The following is a 19383-nucleotide window of genomic DNA, read 5'->3' as shown; positions in this document are numbered from 1 at the left end:
CTTAGGAGTATTGCTGTGTTTGACGAACAGGTTCCCTTCTTGTCCCCACACTGCGTGCTCCTTGAAAGGAGGAATGTCCACTTCTGGGGGCTTTCAGCCCGGTGCCAGCCCGCTCCCCTCCCCCCACCTCCCACCCCCTGTCTGCTTCCAGGCTCCCAGAGGCAGCAGTTACCAGTTTGGCCTTGAAGAGCAGGGACACCCGGAGGTAGCCTTGGCCATGGCGGTGGAGGCAGAGGAGGTAGATGGGGCCAAGGACCCAGAGGTACATCGGGGGCACCCAGACCCCTGCCGTTCTCAGGAAGCACACGTTCAGGAGGTGGACAGCAGTGGGCTCAGGCTCCGTCCAGTTCCAGACCTGAGGGAACACCGGGGTCCCCCTTGTGATGGTACAACGCAGGGGTCCCAAACCCACCTGAGTAGGAGGCAAGGCAACCTACTGGACTCCTTTTTTTTTTTTTTTTTTTTTTTTTTTTAAGATTTGATTTATTTATTTCACAGAGAGAGACCGCAAGCAGGCAGAGCAGCAGGCGGTGGGAAAGGGAGAAGCAGGCTTCCTGCTGAGCTGAGCAGAGAGCCTGACTCAGGGCTCCATCCCAGGACTCTGGGATCATGACTTGAGCCAAAGGCAGATGCTTAACCAACTGAGCCACCCAGGCACCCCAAACTTTTGGACTCCTAACATTGATGTGAAAAACTCCAAGCACTGTTTAGAATACCTTGAAATTCTCAACTCCTTTAATGCTAATAACATCAACGCCAAGAAGTAGAGGCAGTGATCAATACTGCACTGCAATTACCAATACAAAATCAATACTGATTTTGCATAGAAGGAAGTGGAGGACCAGAAAGTGAATAGCTTGGGTGATTGTCATCCAGCTGGAAAGGGAGGGGCCCATTATCTTTCTTGACTGTTCCTCACTTCACCACTGGCCAACACTGTGAACTTCAACTTCCCTGTGCCTCAGTTTCCTTCCCTGCAAAGGGGAGGGGCGGTGTGAAGAGATTCTACCTCTAAGGGTTGCATTCTAAAGCACATAGTAGGATGTTGGGCACAAAATAAGCCCTCAATTAACATCAACTATTATTAAGGCCTTAACTATCTGGCCCCTGAAATCCTGGGGGCTGGCGACTCTCATTCCCTCCCCCTGAACGTCACTCCCCAGAGTCCTTTGCTAAGAGCCAGGATGAAAGAGGCAGCCAGCCAGAGAGGCCGGGGGGTGGGGTGGGGGGTGTCCTGAGGCTTTATGCAAATACAGGTCAAAGGCCACCGGCAGATGGGAGGTCTGGACGCCCCATTAGCGGTGCTGGGGGGTGGGGCGGGATATGTTAAACGGGTCGCCCTCCCATGCTGTTCTTATGGCTGGGAATTTGGGGGTCTCTCCCCTCCCCAGTATCGCCGCCTGAGAGAGCTGTCGGAGAGATCTACCCAGCCTGGAAAAAGAGTGGGGCAGGAGGGGGCACTTACCTCCTGTCCCACACAGGGCTCTGCAGGCGCAGCCATGGCGCGCCCGCGTTGCCCTTCCGTCTGTCCGCCCCGCGGTCTGTCCGTCGGTCTTTGGGTAGCCTCCTCCGCCAAGCTCCGGGTCCTGGAAGGGGCGGGGACTGGTATGCTCGGCTGAGATTTGAGCCCGGGGATTGCCAAACCCAGGGCAAGGTCCAGCCGCGGGGCAGAGGTGGGGCGAGTAGGGGTGAGAAGAGGCGATTGGAGGGGGCGCTCTGGCTGGCCCGAGCGGGCACGGGGGGAGGGGATTCTGGAGCCCCAGAAAATGCAGTGACATCCCCGTAAAGCCCTCCAGCAACACTTGTCTGCAGGGTGGTGGGAAGATTTTCAGATCACTAATAAAGAGTTTAGCACCGTGTCTAGCACACAGTAAATGTTCAATAAAAACTAATAATAATAAAACTAATAATAATGAAAACAATAAAAACGATTATTAGCATTAGTATTGTTATTTCATGCATAGGTTACTAAGCAGGGGTTCACAGTGCCATATCAGAAATATAATATGGAAAGATGGGAGCTACATGCTAAACGAAAAAAAGAAATTATAATACAAAATAGGCTATGGTATTTTTGCACAAAAAAAAAAAGTATACGCTTATGTTGGGGAAAGTAGTGAAGAAGTCAAATCTTTGCCTTCCTCTCCTGGGTCCTAAAGCAAAGTGTGTTTTCCTTCTTTCTGCCACAAACATGCATTCCCTTCACAATGGAAATGAAAAGACAGCTTTTTCAGACAAACCTGGTACTCAGTTTGGACAAAGCAGTAAAACCATCTGCACTCCCCACGCTGCCCGGTCTCTTCTCTGCAGGTTTTTACCCTTGTCCTCCTTCATGCCCTCCACCGTGTGGGCTCCCCTTTTGGGTTTCCTAACCCTGGTCTGAGGCCCAAGTCAGTGCGCCTTTCAGCTGTCCTCCTGGCTGGGTCTTCTGGAAGAGCAGGGACACAAAGTACAAACTCAGTTTTGAAGCTGAGTGTGGCAGGTCCGCTGTTTACATTTATAAGTTAAGTCTTTATTTGAGATGATTTTGGTGGAGGGTGATGGAAATTAGGGGGAGGCTTGAGCCCTCTCTCCCTGGGATCCTGCCCCCAAATGGCATTGCCACAGTCCTAGTGCTTTATTTTATTGTATATTTGAAGAGGAATTCGAGGGGAATGGTGGAAATTTTAGGCAAACATTTAGGAAGTGAGGAAGAACATAGAGGAAATCAGTTGGGTGAGCCAAAAACAGAACTCAGGCATCCCAAAGCCTACTTTCCATTCTCTGGACAGTACATGGCTGTGTGCAGAGCCCTAGGCAAGTCCCTTCACACTCCCCCCTTCCTTGTTTCCTATTCTGTAAGGTAAGAAATTTCCACAGGCCAGCATTTCCTAATTCGCGGCTTTCAACCTCCTGGGGATTTGCCAAGACAAGCCAGGGATTCATGCTAGGGAGAAGAAGGGGCACTTGTTCCAATTATACTTATAAATAACAAACCCTAGGAGTGCCTGGGTGGCTCAGTTGGGTAAGTGTCTGACTCTTGATTTCAGCTCAGGTCATGATCTCAGGGTCATGAGATCAAGCCCCACATTGGGCTCTAGCTGAGCATGGAGTCTGCTTGAGAGTCTCCCTCTCCTTTTCCCTCTGCCCCTCCCCTCTCTAAAATAAATAAGTAAATAACCCTGATAAATAAAATAATTTAACTAGTTTCTCTTTATAACCAAAGAGTTGAGAATTCCACTGTATTTCGAGAATGCAGAGTGAGAAACTGAGATCAGATGTGCTCACGATCGAGATACTCAGTGATGTATCATTTCATTGTAGCCATTATGAAAGTTTTGACCATTGCATAGTTTAAACTTGCTGTGATTCATAGTTGTACATTGCTTACGTCTTAGTCACAATGGCAAATTCTAGTGGGAAATTTTCTCTCTTATCTGGTCATGTAGAAACAAAATATAAAAACTATCAAAATAAAGCACTTGATTCTTTTTTAGTACAAGTGAGAAGAATTCCAATATCAGGTCGGAAAAGCAATTTTTGTCTATTTTGATGTGGTGACTTGCAGTTAAATTCAGTTTTCGTCATAGTATACATTCAGTCTTGGGAAAAAACACAGCATGCTGAGATTTGAACTTATTTTCCGACAATTCATGCTTCTGGTCACAGACAATGCCAAGTAAATTAACTGCTTGATTTGTGGCTTAGGGGAGGAAAACCCTCAAATTTGTTCCTATACAAATGTTATTAGAGATGAGATTAAAATAAGTTTTAAATGCCCTTTTCTAACATTATGCTGACCTTAAATGACCTATATATTGATTTTAAAAAAGCATTGATCATTTATCACAGAAAAATGCACCGACTTAAGTTCCTAAAGGGTTTTTTGAGATTATATATCGTCTGTGAAATATATGAGCCAAAAAGATTCAGAAAAGTTGCTCGATACTTAGATCAACAGTCTTTAGTTATTTCCAGTTTCAGCGATATTGAATTCCAAAGTATAATTCAACTTTGGAGTTTGCGCCTGTACTCGGGCACCTTGCAACTGCACCTGCCAGACGGTGCGCGGAGTCCTCCAGACCTCCAGAGGGCACAAATGATCTCCTTTTGTTGCTGAGCATGCGTCGTAGTTAACTTGTGTGGGGCGGTGGGCTTGGGGCCCGAGCGCGCACGCGCGGCGGTGGGGGGCGGGGCCTGGGCTGTCAGCCGCCGGCAGAAGAGGAAGCCGCGGGTCGCGCGCGGAGCAAGGGGCGGGACCGGGAGGCCTGCGGCGGGTCGGGCGGCAGAAGCCGGACCATGCGGGCGTGCGGGGATTTGGGGCCGCCGGGGCCGGTGGCAGTGGCCGCCGCTGTGGTGCTGCTGCTGAGCGGCGTGGGTCCGGCGCGCTGCTCCGAGGACATCGTGGTGGGCTGCGGGGGCTTCGTCAAGTCGGACGTGGAGATCAACTACTCGCTCATCGAGGTGAGCGCCCAACCCCGCGGCCCGGGCCGGAGCTCACCGTGTGACCCTGGGCCAGTCACTCAGCCTCTGCGGCCTGCGGTGGCCTCGCCTCATCCACCAGGCGGTTGCCACCTGCTCCATATTCTAGGAGTCCTTGCCTCCCTGAAGGCTTCGCTTAACGCGGGCTCTCCACCATCGCGTCCCCTCCCTGTCGCGCTAGGGTGGAGGTTCCTGTCGTGGGGTCAGCTGCGGAGTGGGGTTGGGGGCCTCGAGGTGTGCGCGCAGGGGGGTGTGAGGGACATTTTTGGTGACGATGTTGGTAGTTCATAGCTTTTATCAAGTCACTCAAAACGAAGGATCCCGCAAATCAGGACCCCAGGTTCTTCAGAACTCAAACTCCTTCAGAAACCCACAATGCAGATCCAAGATGATAGGGGACTCTGACCGTCCCCAGAATCCAGGCCCCAAATCTCTTAAAAACCCACTCTCAGCAGGACCCAGACCCCAGATCCTCAAAGCTCAGACCTCCTGAAACTTGGATTTCCTGAAACCCCTGTTCCAGAACCTAGACACTGCAAGTCTTATCCCCTAGTCCCACAACTCAGAGCCCCCAAAGGTTCTAATCCACTCCTCCTCAAACCCCCCCAGGGATGCTTTTAAAGGGCATTGATTCTCCTCCCAGAAGTCCTGACCCAGTACATGACTGTTGGCATCTCTGGGGCTGGGAATCTCTATTTTTAATCTCCCCATTCCTCCCTTGGGGACTCTCTTTTCCTCTGTAAATGGAGAGTCATCAGCTGCCCTGATTGCCTTACTGGGTAGTTATTGGAATTACACTAGAGATTTGTGCAGAAGTCTTTTTATTAAGTTGTAAAGCCCCATGCAGTTACATGATTATCAGCCCAGTGGGATTGTGACCCAGAAAGCTTTTGTGAAGAGGAAGGTCACTTGTCAGGATAGATGGGCCAGAGGGCTGGCCTCTATTTAGGAGGGTACTGATGATGGGGCGGGAGAAGGAGATTTGAAAGAGAAAAAAGGAAGGGTCTAGGAGATGCCAAAGAGAAGGGACTGGGGGGTGGGGACTAAGACCCCAAAAGCTGAATGAAAGTACATTCGAGCTTCTCCAGTTCTGGCAGCTGAAGAGCTGCAGTGAAGGGTTAAACCAGTATGTTCTACAAATCTGGTTGCTGAGGTTCTCAGCAAATCTGGTCGAAAATTGGTTCCACACCCCACTAGGTTTTTCACCTGGCCTTGTTCCAGATCCCAATTTTTGTTCCTGTGGAATGGCGTTGGGACAGAAACAGCAGAACCCAGTTCGGTGTATTTCCTAAAGAAGATAATTATCACCTTCAAGACCCCTCTGTCTGTGGCTTCTCTGCTGTTTTCGATCTTAAGTCAGGTGTTTAGTGAATCTACCCGCTGGCAGTGGCAAGATCCCCAGGTTCTGCTGGGTGCCCATGTCACCTGCTAGATTGCCTCTCAGTGTGTGGGCAGAGGCGGTTTCAGAAAGTGCCTTGCAGGCTTTTTGCAACTTGTAGTTTCTTAGGGGCTCTGGGAGAAAAGTAAAGGCAGAGAGATGTTAGTAGTACAACGCAGTAATACAGTAAAATAATAAGAATACTACTCTTTTTTTTTTTTTTTTGAGTCATGCTGTCAGGTGCTTAATATGCATAGAATCTGTATAATCACCAGGAAGGGGAGTGGCTCTTTTCTTACCCCTTAGAAACTGGACCTCAGGAGGTTAAATGACTTGCCCAAGGTCACACAGTACATGGAAGACCCAGACTTTGCTTGAACATCTTAAAAGGTTAACAGATTGTGTTTGGAAATGCCTGGGATGCAAGAGCTTTAGAGATCCTTGAGAAGACATATATGAAATGTCTTTTGATTTGTTTTTGCCTGAGAATGAAAATAAAAGAGAAAATTAAAAGTTTCTAGATGAGTGTTACTCCCAAGTATTGGGAATCATTTGGGGTAATAATGCAGGTCCTTGGCCCTCACCCCAAACCTTCTAGTTTAGAAACAGAAGTGGGGCTTGGGGATTGCATTTTAATAAGCACCTTATTAACAGTGAATTTGAAAATTTTGTATAGATAGAGACAACGTAGAGACAATCACTAAAAATAAACTGAAAAAATTGACTTGTTGGGTAGTGTTTAGATGGTTTCTAACCAGGAAAATCTCTAATCACATTATTTTGGGAATATTTACTCTCTGTCCCTAATGCATGGTGTTAATAGCAGCATATAGTAGGTCCTCAGCAAATGCATACTGACTGAATGCATTCTGCGTAATGTACTTAGCTAATTCTCTTATGACTTTTCTGCTTTCCTTGCTTTCTAGATAAAGTTGTATACCAAGCATGGGACTTTGAAATACCAGACAGACTGTGCTCCTAATAATGGTTACTTTATGATCCCCTTGTATGATAAGGTAAGAGAGACTGCTGTAGTGGTTTATGATGGGAAGGAGTTAATGTGGCCCACAGGACTGTACTAACCCGAGCAGCCTCGATTTACCACATGAGCAAAAGCTGGTCTCTTTTGTAAATTATTAGTGGAATTTGACAATGCTGGCCACATTTCGAGGGAGACAGCTTATAAACTGGTTTGATTGAATACAGAGGTTCTCAGTGTCTCCAGGGACATTTGGCAATGTCTAGAGACATTTTCGGTTGTTCCTACTGCTTGGGGTTGGGGGAGTGTTCCAGTATCTAGTGAGTCGAGGCCAGAGATGAAGCTGGGCTACCTATCATGCTGCAGAGGACAGACCAGATGTCCGCAGTGCCAGCCCTGAGCAACCCTGATTTAATAGGGTTAAGTTTGTAAGCACCTTAAAATACTGTTTAAAAAAATGATACAAGTGATAACGTGAATTTATGAGTTTCGTGGAAAACAACAAAACAAGGTCCTTAGAAGTTCATGAAGTAAATTTAACCTTTACCCCCTAATTTTTCATCCCTCTGTAGTGATAACCACTGATAAAAGTTTGTTGTGGATCCCGAGACTGCTTTCTCTGTGTTAAGATTAAAAAGATGGCCACATATATGCATGTGTGTAAAGATGTGTATCCATGCCTTCCCCTACTTGCACTACCCCCCCCCACTCCTACCACCCACCCCCCGCCCTGTTTCCTCTCCCCATTTCAATTCTTTATTTGGAAACAGATTTGTAGCATGTTACAGAAATAATCAATATGCATAATACTTTTGATTTTGTTTTTTATATCAAATGGAATTAAACAGTAGGAATTATTCTGCAATTTAATTTTTTTCCTTATGATAGCATCTTGATACGTCAGCGTGTATGGATCTATTGCCTTCTTTTTAATGGCTGCACAGCACGTCGGAATCAAATCAAAACTGTAATTTATGGAACTACTTCTCTGTTGTTAGGCATAGAGGCATTTCCCAGTTTAAAAAGTTCTTACTGACAGCACAGCACTGAATATTCTTGACCTTACATCTTTAGGCACAGTACATAGGGCTGACTTCCAGAGGTGGGTCTTAAAATATGTTTTGTTTTGTTTTTTAACTATTCCTATCAATCTCAAGAAACCAGGGTGTGTGAATAACAGCCAGTTTTAAGAAATGACTTTCGTTTCTAAGGATACACGTGGACACTAGCAACCTTGGGCATAGGAGGGGTATAAAACACGAGTGGCTGAATATAATGCCTTTCGAACTTTTCCATGGGTGTTAACTTGGTATCTCCCGATTGGTTGAATGGGGACTTCTGGGCATCTAGATTCAGCTTGTGGCCTTGAAGGCAATCAGGGAGCCCACAGCTACTTAGAACACAGGGTGTGCTTAGAATTTCATTGCAGGTGTAAAAATGCTAGATTAAACAGTAGCGCTGAACTGTATTAAACTAGTTGAGAGGTCATCAGTTTTCATCCATTTATCTTTCTTCCCCTCTCTTAGGGAGATTTCATTCTGAAGATTGAGCCTCCCCTAGGTTGGAGTTTTGGTAAGTTAACTGAATAATCAGACATAATCAGACATACTCTTTACAGGATTAGATTATATACCAAATATTAATTTAAATTGGCGGAGTGCAGACGCTGTTAAAATATTAAGGATTCATTTTTAGTGCAGAACAGAGCTTTTTCCCCTCCTTGTTACTTTAGAGTAGATTGGATTTATCTTGGACCTACCCTGAGGTTTTCCGTCATCTTTATTGAAATAGGTGTCTTTTCCCGAACCTTTCTCAGGAAGCTCTGTTTTTGTAGTTCCATTCAGAAAGTGACGGCAGAACAGTATCTAGAAGTCAGGAGTCCCAGGATGGTCTCTTAGCCCTCTTGGTGTTTTTTAGGACCGCAGTATTAAACATTGTGAGATTTCACATGGAAGTTCAGATCTGCTTCTCAAAAGAGATCAGAAGATCTGGTGACCTTGGGCATTACTTGTTCTGCGATGACCTTGGACAAGTTACTTCCTCCTGGGTCGGTGTCCAGCCTTCTTGCCAGGGAGTTGGGAGAGTGGCGGTAACTGCTTCACACCTAACTTGGAAGATTAATGGGCCAGTGACTGAGAAAGACCGGCACATAATTAGCAAAGAATAAATACTTAAAAGCATTCTGCACCCATACAAACAAAAGCTCAAAACTTTCCTGATATATCTGCCTTTTAGCAGAGCCAGAGATACGGGAATGGGCCTGAGATAAGGAGAGAGGGTTCTGCTCTGTCACAGCTGACGTTTCCAAAGAGTAGATGTGCGCGATCCCAGTTCTGTTGCTTGGGGAGAGGGGTTGGGAGGGCATGGTTGTTAGTGTCAGGCTTGCTCGTGCGTTGGAGGAGGAAGAATTTAGTCCCTGCTATCACGAAGTGAAGCCAAGTGAAGCTCAGGTCAGCCCACAGCTCATCTGGCTCTGTGGGGGAAGTTCTTGTCGGGGGCACCTGACCCGTGCATTCCAGAAAGCTGGAGGGGAAGGAAACCCAATGCAGTGCTCACACAGGGGTTGCAGATCATCCGCGGCCTGTAGGAGTGTTTTGTTTGAGCCCCCTCCCCTCCTGCCCATGCTTTTTCTTTTGAGGAGCTTTTTTATTGAATTATGCTTTCAGAAAAGTGTACTCGTCATAAGGCTATCACTTGAAGGTTCCCCAAGTGAACGCACCCATGTAACCTCTACTCTGATGGCGAGCTGGAACCAGTACCCAGTAGGGCCCCATCCCAGGCATTGCCTAACTGCCCCACCCCACCCCGCAGGTGACCCCTGTCCCAACCTCCCAAAGTTCTGGATGAGTCTTGTCTATTCTGAACTTTATATAAATGGAATCCTAAAGGGGTACATTTTTGTGTGTGGTTTCCTTCTCTCGCCATTGTTCATCACATTCATCTGTATTATGTGTGTGGCTTCAGTTCGCTCATTCGATTACTGTGTGAGCGTAAAGTGATTTACCCCTTCTGTTGATGGACATCTGGGCCACTTCTTGAATTTGGCCGCTAAGTATGGTGCTCCTGCGAATGTCCTTGTTCCTGTCTTTCGGTACCTGGTTTTGTGTGTTTGCATTTCCATTGGGTCTGTACCAGGAGGGAAATTGCTGGGCGAGAGAACATTTACATGCCCAGCTCTAGTAGATAGTGTTAAATATCCAAGGCCGATGAAGCAGATTGTGCTCTCCAGCAGCGTGGAAGGGTCCTAGGTGCCCCACAGTCTCACCAGCCCTTGGTAACGGGGTGGTATCTCGTTGTGGTTTTGATTTGCATTTGCTTGATGGTCAGTGAGAGTGAATGCTTCTTTTGTATGTTTACTGGCCGTTTTGATAGCCTCTTTTGTGAGGTGTCTGTTCAAGTCTTGTGTGCATTCTTTTACTGGCATCTTCCCACTCGCACACGCTCTTATTTCTTCATTTTATCCGAAATTCTCTTGATTTTCCCATTTTTTCTCTATTTAATCACTTTATACTCCACCTAACCTTTTAAAAACTTTAACCCGTATTTTGACGACCTCTTCAGTTTTTTAGACAAAATGAAGTAGTTGCTGATATTGAAAAATCAGGAGATGGCACATAAAATCCAGAGGTCTGTCTTTTCTTCAAAGGTTGACATTTGGCAAAAGCTGAGTAGTGGCTTCCCTTTTCCCGTTCACCATAGTCCCCACGTGGCCTGTCCCCCTACTTGGTTCCTGTGGGTGTTGGAGTTTATGGTCTTGGTTTAATGTGGCTGACCTCCTGCACTTGGTCAGGGGGCCGTTTGGAGCCAGGCTTTTGGCGGTTGAATTGGGGCTCTCTCACTCACAAGCTCTGTGACTTTGGGGAGGGGGTTCTTTAACCCCTCTGTGTGTCAGTGTAATCCTCAATCAGTTGTGGATGTCATTACCTACCTGTTAAAGTAGCTGTGAGGAGCACATAATCTTAGCCCGTGTCTGGTCTGTGGTAAGCATCCAATAAATGACACAGTTTGGTGCTTACTGCATTTCGATGGGGCTCCGAGCTGCAGCTCAGCTGAAAGACTGTTACAAAAGCATAGTATCCTCCACACACTGTTTCACTTTGGGGGGGAAACTGGGTGTCCACAGGAAGAGATGGGAAGTAGACTTCCCTGCATCCCTCTTGGTACCTTTGGATTTTAAGTGCGAGTGTATTAAGTGCTCAAAAATAAAGAAAATGAAAGTTAACCAAGAAAAGGTGTTTTGCCTAGACAGGTCCACCTTGTCTCAGAACTAAACTGGCTCTCGTGTCTTGTCCCCTGTTCCCTGCCCTCCCTCCTTCATTTCTTAGAGCCAACGAACGTGGAGCTCTACGTGGATGGTGTGAATGACATCTGCACGAAGGGCGGGGACATCAACTTCGTGTTCACGGGGTTCTCTGTGAACGGAAAGGTTAGGCTTCGGAACCTTGTTGTTTTCACGTTTGTTCTGTATTATGTAATGAGTCTTCTCTTACCTTTAAAAAAGTAGGACTCTTTAACGGGAACTCTGAGCCCCCAAGGGACCCATAGATAATAATGTTCAAGAGAGTCTGAGAACAGGTAAAATTTTGTGTCAAAGCGAGTGGGTGTTTCTCGGGGTCAGATCTAAGTTACTCGTCATCCCCTGTAAAGGCTGGGTGGATAACTGCCAGGGATGGCCTTGTGTGGGGTGCAGGATGGGAGGAGCGCAGGCCCCAGGACACGCGGCCACCTGTAATCACTGCGGGTGAATGAAGCCGGCCTCTTGCGAACAGGTTTTGCATTTGCTTTGGTCACTCCCTCAGGAGCTGTTGCAGTAAACTAGATTCTCCAGGAGTTTTTGGGCCCCTAGGTGGTGTGAGTGTAGAGGGCTAACCGTGTGAGTGGCAGCTCTAAGTTCAGATTCTCAGGGGAGTTATCGTTCCTCTCTCCATCCGAGGTTGACCCGTGCCAGTTGCCTTGCTGTCCTTTTCTTCATGGCAGGTGCATTTCTTCTCTGCCTTCACACTCTTGGTGAGGTGAGGTGGTCCTGCCCTCATGTGTGAGTTTCTGGCTAGCAAGGAGGATCATGGGCATTTTTCTTTCTCTGTAGATGAGAAAATAATGGCGCATCTTTAGCTGATAGTGTCTTAGATTCGGTGAAACAGAGTATTATTCCCTTACTCAGCCCCTATCAATGTCCAGGAAGGGTATCCATAATCTTTGTAATCTTTGCAAAGGAGTTTTGACCCAAAGAAGGTTATAAGCTCCATGCAGGGAGCAGGAATGGGATGGACAGTGCTGCTAAGAGGAGAACTTTGCTACCGTTCTGGGTCCTGACCTCCTTCTTCTTGGCAGGTTCTCAGCAAAGGGCAGCCCCTGGGCCCTGCAGGAGTCCAGGTATCCCTGAGAAACACGGGGACCGAAGCAAAGATCCAGTCCACAGTGACACAGCCTGGTGGAAAGTGAGTCATGCCCGTGTCATGCTGCCTCACAGGTCGGGGGAGGGAGGGAGCCTGTGACCGGACCTGGGAGACCTGGGTTCAAATCCTTATTTGGCCTCTTAACTGCAGACAAGTTCATGCCTCTCAGGGCCTCAAGCTCTTCTTCCGTAAAATGGAAGTCATCTGACCTGTTGCCTCCAGCGTTGACGGGATGAATAAACATGAGCTAATGTCTGTACAGCACCTGCTGCAGAGCCTGGCACATAGTAGGCCATCATAGTAGCCAGTTGGGACTGGCTCTGGAGTCTGAAAACCGGGGTTTGAATCCTGGTTCCCCCACTTACTGGGTTTTACCTGGGGCTAAGTTACTTAATGCCCTTGGGCCTCAGTTTTCTTCTTTATAAATGATGATGGTGTAGAACCCTCCCCTTAAGGTTAATAGGAAGATTAAATTAATATTATTTCAAACTGCCTGGCATGGAATACATGCTTAATAGTGTTAGCTCAATATAGATTTGCTCCATTATGATTTTTTTTGAATTTTAAAATTTTGCTAGAGTGGGAGAGAGAGTACATGTGAGAGGGAAGGGGCAGAGGGGGAGAGAGGATCCCAAGCATGCTCCATGCCCAGAGCAGAGCCCAATGCGGGGCTCCATTTCACGACCCAAGATCATGACGTGAGCTGAAATCAAGAGTCCGACACTTAATCAGTTGACCCACCCAGGCTCCCCTCAATTATGATTTTTAAAAATCATATTATCACTATTATATCAAAAATATTTTGTAGTTGGAACTGACAATATTTAATTAACCTTGTTGAGTCAGATTTAAAGTATTTATTTAATGGATTTATATCGTTGAGTTGTAAGTGTTAACAGATGTGCCAAGATTAATTTCAGAATAGTTCCAACTGATAATTTTGAAAGCATTTGAATCATTACTCCTTCAATATACAAAGCCGACTTAACTGCAAATTACAAGTTTATAATGAGTCTGTCAGTAAGCTATCTATCCAGTTTTTCAATGAGGATTGTTGAAATTCTTTTTCAGTGTGGGGATAACATTTATTTCTACTTGATGGATGCCTGCAGGAGGAACATGGGGCTTCTGTCTTCTCTAGGCTAGCGGAAGTTTGCTGTTGACCTCGCTGGGCAAAGGGACTTGAACTTGTTGAATCTCCTTCATCATCACTGACTAAAACAGTGATCGTAACTTGCAGGAGTAGAGGCTAAATCTCACGAAGGCCAGAATCTAATAGTAATTTAAATTTTATTGTAGCGAAGTGATTTCCACGCCGTGTCCAATTATGACAGGCAATACTTGATATAATAAAATACCACCACAGGAGAAGAAATTAGATGGATTTTTTTGTAGTCCATTTCACTAGCATTAGCCCTCTCATTGTCTGGTGCTTTGCACATTTGAAGAGTTAAGTGTGTCAGAATCCTGGTGCCAGTGTGCCCAGCCTCAGCTCCTGTCATTCTGGTCTTGATTTGCCCATAGTTACTTAACCGGTCTTCATCGGAGTCTGGTTTGGTCATTGTAGTTTGTGCAGGAGCCCAGAATGGCTCACACTGTGTTTGTTTCTGATAAAAGAGCTAAACTCTTCTGCCTAGGATTCAGAGCTTGTTATCACTTACCCTGCCCACGCCGTTAGCATCGTCTTGTCTTAGCATAGGCCTCGGCCTGTCAGATCTGTTCTCTCTTCTTCACCTGGGACTCTTCCCTTCCCACCTCTGTTCCCCTGGACACTTCCTTGCCTTCTCTTTGCCTATTCATGCCTATCACTTCTGCCACAACGCACTTGAATATTCTGTCACTGATCCCTGCTGTACCACAGTGACTGGTTTTTAAGGTCAGAAATCCTTGGGTTGAGGGAAACGTAAAACCTCCTTCCTGTCAGTGCACGGAACACCTCTTGTACACAGAAAGTACTCAGTAAGTGCTCCCCGATGTGGATTCATAGAGTGGAGGATTTAATTTTGTTTATGCTCATTTAACCAGCTAATGGCAAGTTTCTGATAATCCAAACATTATTTTCTAATGCTTCTAGTATTAGCCATAAATAAGAACACTCGGGCTGTTGAAAGAAAGTTAATTGGTTATTTTGTATTTCTTAGGTTTGCATTTTTTAAGGTTCTTCCCGGAGATTATGAAATTCTTGCAACTCATCCAACCTGGGCGTTGAAAGAGGTGAGTATTTCATTTGTGTCGATAGCTGTCCCAACAGTGCTCTGGTTTGGGGACAAGCATACGGGGTCCTGTTCAGGATGTGAAATGGGCTTATGGTTTTTCTGGAAGTAGATGAGAAAAAGACGGTGCTGCTGATTGGTTTGGTGGTATTTATAAGATAAAACTCACTGTAGCAGATGTTCCTTCTGTTGTTTTTGGTTTTAGGTGACAATGTTGTCTTCCTGCTGTGAAATAGGTCTGTTATTAACTGTAGCTATTTTAAGCTGAATCAACACCAGAAGGACCTAGTGAGATTTATTTGTTGTTCTTTTTCCAGCCTGAAACAACAATCTATAAATATACTTAACGTGCTAGAAACTGTTGTATGTGTGCCCAAGGAGAATGTAAAAGAATGTCTGTTGTAGTTCTGTTTGTACTAGCAAAATATCGCAAGCCACCTCAATGTCCATTAGGCGGAGAGCAGAGTGGGGTTTCGTCACCCAGAATCCTGTAGGACAGCAATAACGAGTAAACCAGAGCTACATGGATCAATAGGAGTACATTTAAAAACATGAAATTGAGGGAAGAAGGCAAGTTGCCAAGGGTAAGAAAACACGGTATTGTTTATACGGTAATTAGAAACACTCAGGGTACTTGCACTTATGGATAGAGTCCTGTGTAAGAAAAAAAAGTACAAGGACGGCATGGCAGCGGCAAACACCGTATTCATTATGACACTGATGTCTACAGAGGGAGGCAGAAAGGGATGTCGAGGTATGCAAGGCTCCTGAATTGTACTTCTGCTTTTCTTTCTTTAGCTGGTTAGAGTCTGTGTAGGTGTTCTTCAGAGTAGCATTTGATGGAAGTAGTTTATGGTAAAAGATCAAAAAAGGAAGAAACAGACCAGGTGAGGGTTTGTAATCACTACAGGAAAACAAACCGAAGTTAAGGTTTAAAGGACGTTCCGACACATTAACTTTTATATTAGTTTTGAGGCTGTGTTTCATTCTTGCTAAGGAGCTATGGGAATTGTTACTTCAGTTTCTCCGGTGTAGGTTTTATGCATTTATAATTGATGGTATGGTTTCACACCTTGCCTTACCTGTACACTATTTATGACTGTAGGTTTTCAGGGGGTTAAGAATGTTTTTTTTAAAAACTCACGGCTTATGCATTACGATTCGAAGAAATTTTAAGGCTTATACTGTTAATCATACGTATAAAGGAATTTGAATCTATTAATATAAGATTGCGTTTCAAAGTAGAGCACGCTGTTGAAAGTCAGGGTAACAATTGCCCTTGGCGAGTAGTTCCTGGAAATGAGCTGAGGGGTGCTGGTTACAGGGCGTGTTCAGTTTGTGAAGATCGCTGCTCTGTACCCCTAAACTATGTGCACTTTTCTGTATGTAAACTGTGCTTTGACAGCTTTAAAATTATATGCACATATACCATTAAACATGGAAAAAAGTAAATCATGCTCGTTTTCAAAAATCGCAACAGATCAGACAGCGTAGAGGAGTGGTAACACAGGTGGAAAATTTGGAAGGTGGAAAAGTGTAAAAGAGGTGAAATGTTAACCACGCAAAGGAAATCATCATGGTTGACATTTTGCCACATTTCCTTTCAGTTCATTTTGCTCGCAAACACGTGGGTGTGGTCCTGCTACGTTCCCAATTTTCCAAGTGTTCCTCCCCCACCCCTCCCATTAATATTTTAGCTTAAGCACGTCTTCGTGGTTGTTAAACACTGAGGGTTTGTCATTTGGGAAGGTAAAGTCCCCTTCTTCCGTAGGCGAGCACCACCGTGCGGGTAACCAACTCCAATGCCAACGCCGCCAGTCCCCTCATAGTGGCCGGCTACAATGTGTCTGGCTCTGTCCGCAGCGACGGGGAGCCCATGAAAGGGGTGAAGTTTCTTCTCTTTTCATCTGTGGTTTCCAAAGAGGTAAGTAAAGAAAAGCGAAGAACAGACGAGATTGGGGGTGGGGAGGGGGCTTGCCGACGAAGAACACTATTGAGACACAGGTCAGAGTGGACGTATAGTCTCAACATTTAAGAGCGTTGCGTTTCTTGGTTGACTCACAAGAGATTGAATGTCTGTGGCGGGAGTGGACTGTGGTGGAAAGTACACAGTCAGACCCAGGTGCGACAGATCACAGCTCGGCCTCTTGCCTGTTGCGTGGGCCAGCCACTTGTCCTTCCTGAGCTTCATTCTCTTGACTGCAGGATGGTGGCCCGTTGTAGGAAATGATGATCACGTCATTTTTTCCCAATAAGACTGTGCCAGTTTTTAACTTCTCAAACTTGAGTGTAAAAGTCGTTGTTTGCTTTATCTCCACTACTAGGTCCTGTTCAGAAATAAGTATTTTGTGATATAAAACTTGTAAGAATTTTCCTGTAGTGTGGCTCTTTGATGATAATCAGAACATACGAGTGGAAAAGGATGTCATTTTCCTTTCCCTGCCTTGGCTTAGGATGTCTTGGGCTGCAACATCTCACCAGTGCCCGGCTTCCAGCCCCAAGATGAAAGTCTGGTGTATTTGTGCTATGCGGTCTCCAAAGAAGATGGCTCGTTCTCCTTCTATTCCTTGCCAAGTGGGGACTATACTGTGGTGAGTGGAGGAGATTTGCATTCTTTGTATGTTTTAGACTCTTAAGACACAGTGAGAGTCAATGCCATTGGAGTGTTAAGAGAAATAAATGATTGCCCTGCAGTCACGTGACCATTTTATTTAGTGTAGTTATTTAGAACGAGACTGACCCTGCAGTAATAGCTGCAAAAACTTTGGGCCTTCCTCTTTTAGGATCGGCAGCAGTTATGATTAATAGTTTCTCTGGGCTTGCCTTGAACCCCTTGTCATTTGTGGCCTGCTGGGTCGTATTAATATTGAATCACGTTGTTGGCTGTTAGTAATGAACAGACCCTTCCTTCTAGATTCCCTTCTATAGAGGGGAGAGGATTACCTTTGATGTCGCTCCTTCCAGACGTGACTTTACAGTGGAACATGACAGCCTGAAAATTGAGGTAAGACCTCCCTGCCTTCGGAGGGACAGGTGTTTGAGTTTCCCATCCCTGGGCACAGGTGTCGCAAACATGTTTGAGAAGCAAACAACTCATACTTTATCTAGAAGGGCTGGGCTGTTGGAAAAAACCAGAATCTTGTGCTCCGTTCCACTTTAGCCTGGGATCCACTCTCATGTAATTTCTCCACGTGGAGAAAGTGGAGCCCCAGTTATACCTACTTTGTTCAATGAAGTGTGTTTATTGAGTGCCAGTTTCAGACAAGTCAGGTACTGTTCTAGGGGTGGGGGGACAGTGGGGACCCAAAAGGCACAAACTTGTCTTCTTCCAGCTCTTAATGGCAGAAAGAGACAGTATACTTATAAATAGGTAAATTAGGTAGTCTATTAGAAGGTGATAAGTGTTCCGTAGAAAAATAGATCAAGAAAGGAGGTGACACAGTTCCATGGTTGAGACAGATGGCAGTCTTCCCAGGTGTTCTTGGGGAGTCCTCGCTGTGAAGGTAATGTTTGAGCAACCACCTGAAGGGGGCGGGGGAGAGGCGGGATACCCCACTGACATCTGCGGGAAGAGCGTTTAAGACGGAGGAAGTGACAGGTGCAAAGATCCTGGGGCCAGAGTGTGCCTAGAGGGCGTTGGAGGGGGACCCCAAAGAGGCCAGAGTAGCTGGCATGGAGGGAGTGAGGCAGAGAGAGATGAGGGCAGATTGTATGGGACCCACTGGGCCACTCTGGGTTTGGTTTTGAATGGGAGAGGTGTGATCTTCTGGCTGCCATGTTGGGAAGAGGTTGGCAGGGGGCAAGGTGCAAGCGAGGGACCAGTTGGGAGGCTGTGCAGCTTGGGCTGCAGGGGGGTGGAGTGAGAGGTGGGGTGATGGTTGGGGTGATACACGGCCCAAAAAACTCTCTAAATCCTAGAATAGATTGGCAAATGTGTTTTCCATTGCATTTATATCTTTAATTACAGGAGGAGATAATGGTTACTGTAGAAAATTTGCCAGATAGAGCAAATCCCCCAAAGAAAATAACAGTCTTTCATAAATGGACCTCCCAGTGTTACAGTTATTGAAAAAATTAGATTTTAATCACTTTTCTTTTAATGTTGCATTTGGAAGTACTGTATCGAAGTAGCTGCAATTGGCAGGAACAGGCTTTTAGGTCACATGCTCAGTGGGGTTCTGACGGCCTTTTAAGATTCCGTAAAGCGCTCTTGATGGTTGTGCACACTCGAGGTGGGTAGGGGTGAGAAGGTGTCCTTGCTTGCTTCAAGGGGCTTGCATGGAAGGATGGGGCAGGGGAGGGACATTCCCAGATCTCGACCAAACACCAGTTTCTAAGCAGAGACATGAATGAAATTTCAGGGGGCAGCCTGTAAGCTGCATGAGGTCAGGCGCATTGGTAGTGCCTCATTCTTCACGCATTCCTAACGTGACTTAGTGCCTGGCTCAGAGTAAGCGTCTCGTAAAAGTAGTTGTTGAGTGAATAGAGTAATCAGTACGTGGATAAACCACATCTTTTAGAAGAATCAAGAAGGGCCACCTGGGTTTTTAAAATGCCATTTAATTTTTAAGAAATTCTCTCAAACACTGTTGTAGGTATGAGTGCATTCATTCATTCATTCATTCATGAGTGATTTATTGAGTGCCTACTGTGTACCAGGAGCTTACATTCTAATAGGAGGTAGACAAACAATAAATCAATCAAGGATATTTCAGATATGGGTAAGAGTTTAATGAAGCTAATAAGATGGGCTAGTGTGATAGTGAGGGGCCAGGGTGGGAGGCAGGGGCAGGGGGCCCCTGAGATGGGGTGGATAGTCAGGGGAGGCCTCTTGGAGGTGGCGATGGTTTGAGCTGAAACCTGAATGATGAGAAGGAGCGGCCTCCTCCCCAAACTTCTCCAGATGTGGGAGAGAATGATCCAGGCCGAGAGGGCAGCTGGTGTAAAAGGCCCACA

The 19383-nt window shown here is 46.0% G+C and overlaps 2 protein-coding genes across 4 annotated transcripts in view; one reads left to right on the top strand and one right to left on the bottom strand.

The window, feature by feature from the left end:
* The window catches only part of ABCC6 (ATP binding cassette subfamily C member 6), a 56047-nt gene extending 54431 nt beyond the window's left edge, over positions 1-1616 (bottom strand). Inside the window, exons 1-2 of one of the 2 annotated variants that reach the window (XM_045776069.2) lie at positions 1466-1616; positions 173-355 (exon numbers count right to left, since the gene is read on the bottom strand). In XM_045776069.2, coding sequence (XP_045632025.2) covers positions 173-355; positions 1466-1501 — 219 coding nt within the window. In that variant the 5' untranslated portion in view covers positions 1502-1616. The remainder of the gene's footprint in view (positions 1-172; positions 356-1465) is intronic. The other variant, XM_045776068.2, reaches the window with a different exon arrangement.
* A 2572-nt stretch (positions 1617-4188) lies between these two features.
* Positions 4189-19383, top strand: part of LOC123778600 (BOS complex subunit NOMO1) — a 53756-nt gene continuing 38561 nt past the window's right edge. For both annotated transcript variants that reach the window (XM_045776061.2, XM_087870208.1), the window contains exons 1-9: positions 4189-4443; positions 6766-6855; positions 8345-8390; positions 11144-11244; positions 12150-12256; positions 14356-14428; positions 16199-16351; positions 16881-17018; positions 17342-17431. In XM_045776061.2, the coding sequence (XP_045632017.1) occupies positions 4279-4443; positions 6766-6855; positions 8345-8390; positions 11144-11244; positions 12150-12256; positions 14356-14428; positions 16199-16351; positions 16881-17018; positions 17342-17431 (963 nt within the window). In that variant the 5' untranslated portion in view covers positions 4189-4278. The remainder of the gene's footprint in view (positions 4444-6765; positions 6856-8344; positions 8391-11143; positions 11245-12149; positions 12257-14355; positions 14429-16198; positions 16352-16880; positions 17019-17341; positions 17432-19383) is intronic.

The sequence above is a fragment of the Ursus americanus genome, chromosome 2 (assembly GCF_024610735.1).
Source record: "Ursus americanus isolate L20-20 chromosome 2, mUrsAme1.1.p, whole genome shotgun sequence".
Lineage (NCBI taxonomy): Eukaryota > Metazoa > Chordata > Mammalia > Carnivora > Ursidae > Ursus > Ursus americanus.
The sequence above is the reverse complement of the archived record's forward strand: the minus strand, read 5'-3'. Positions and strand labels throughout refer to the sequence as shown.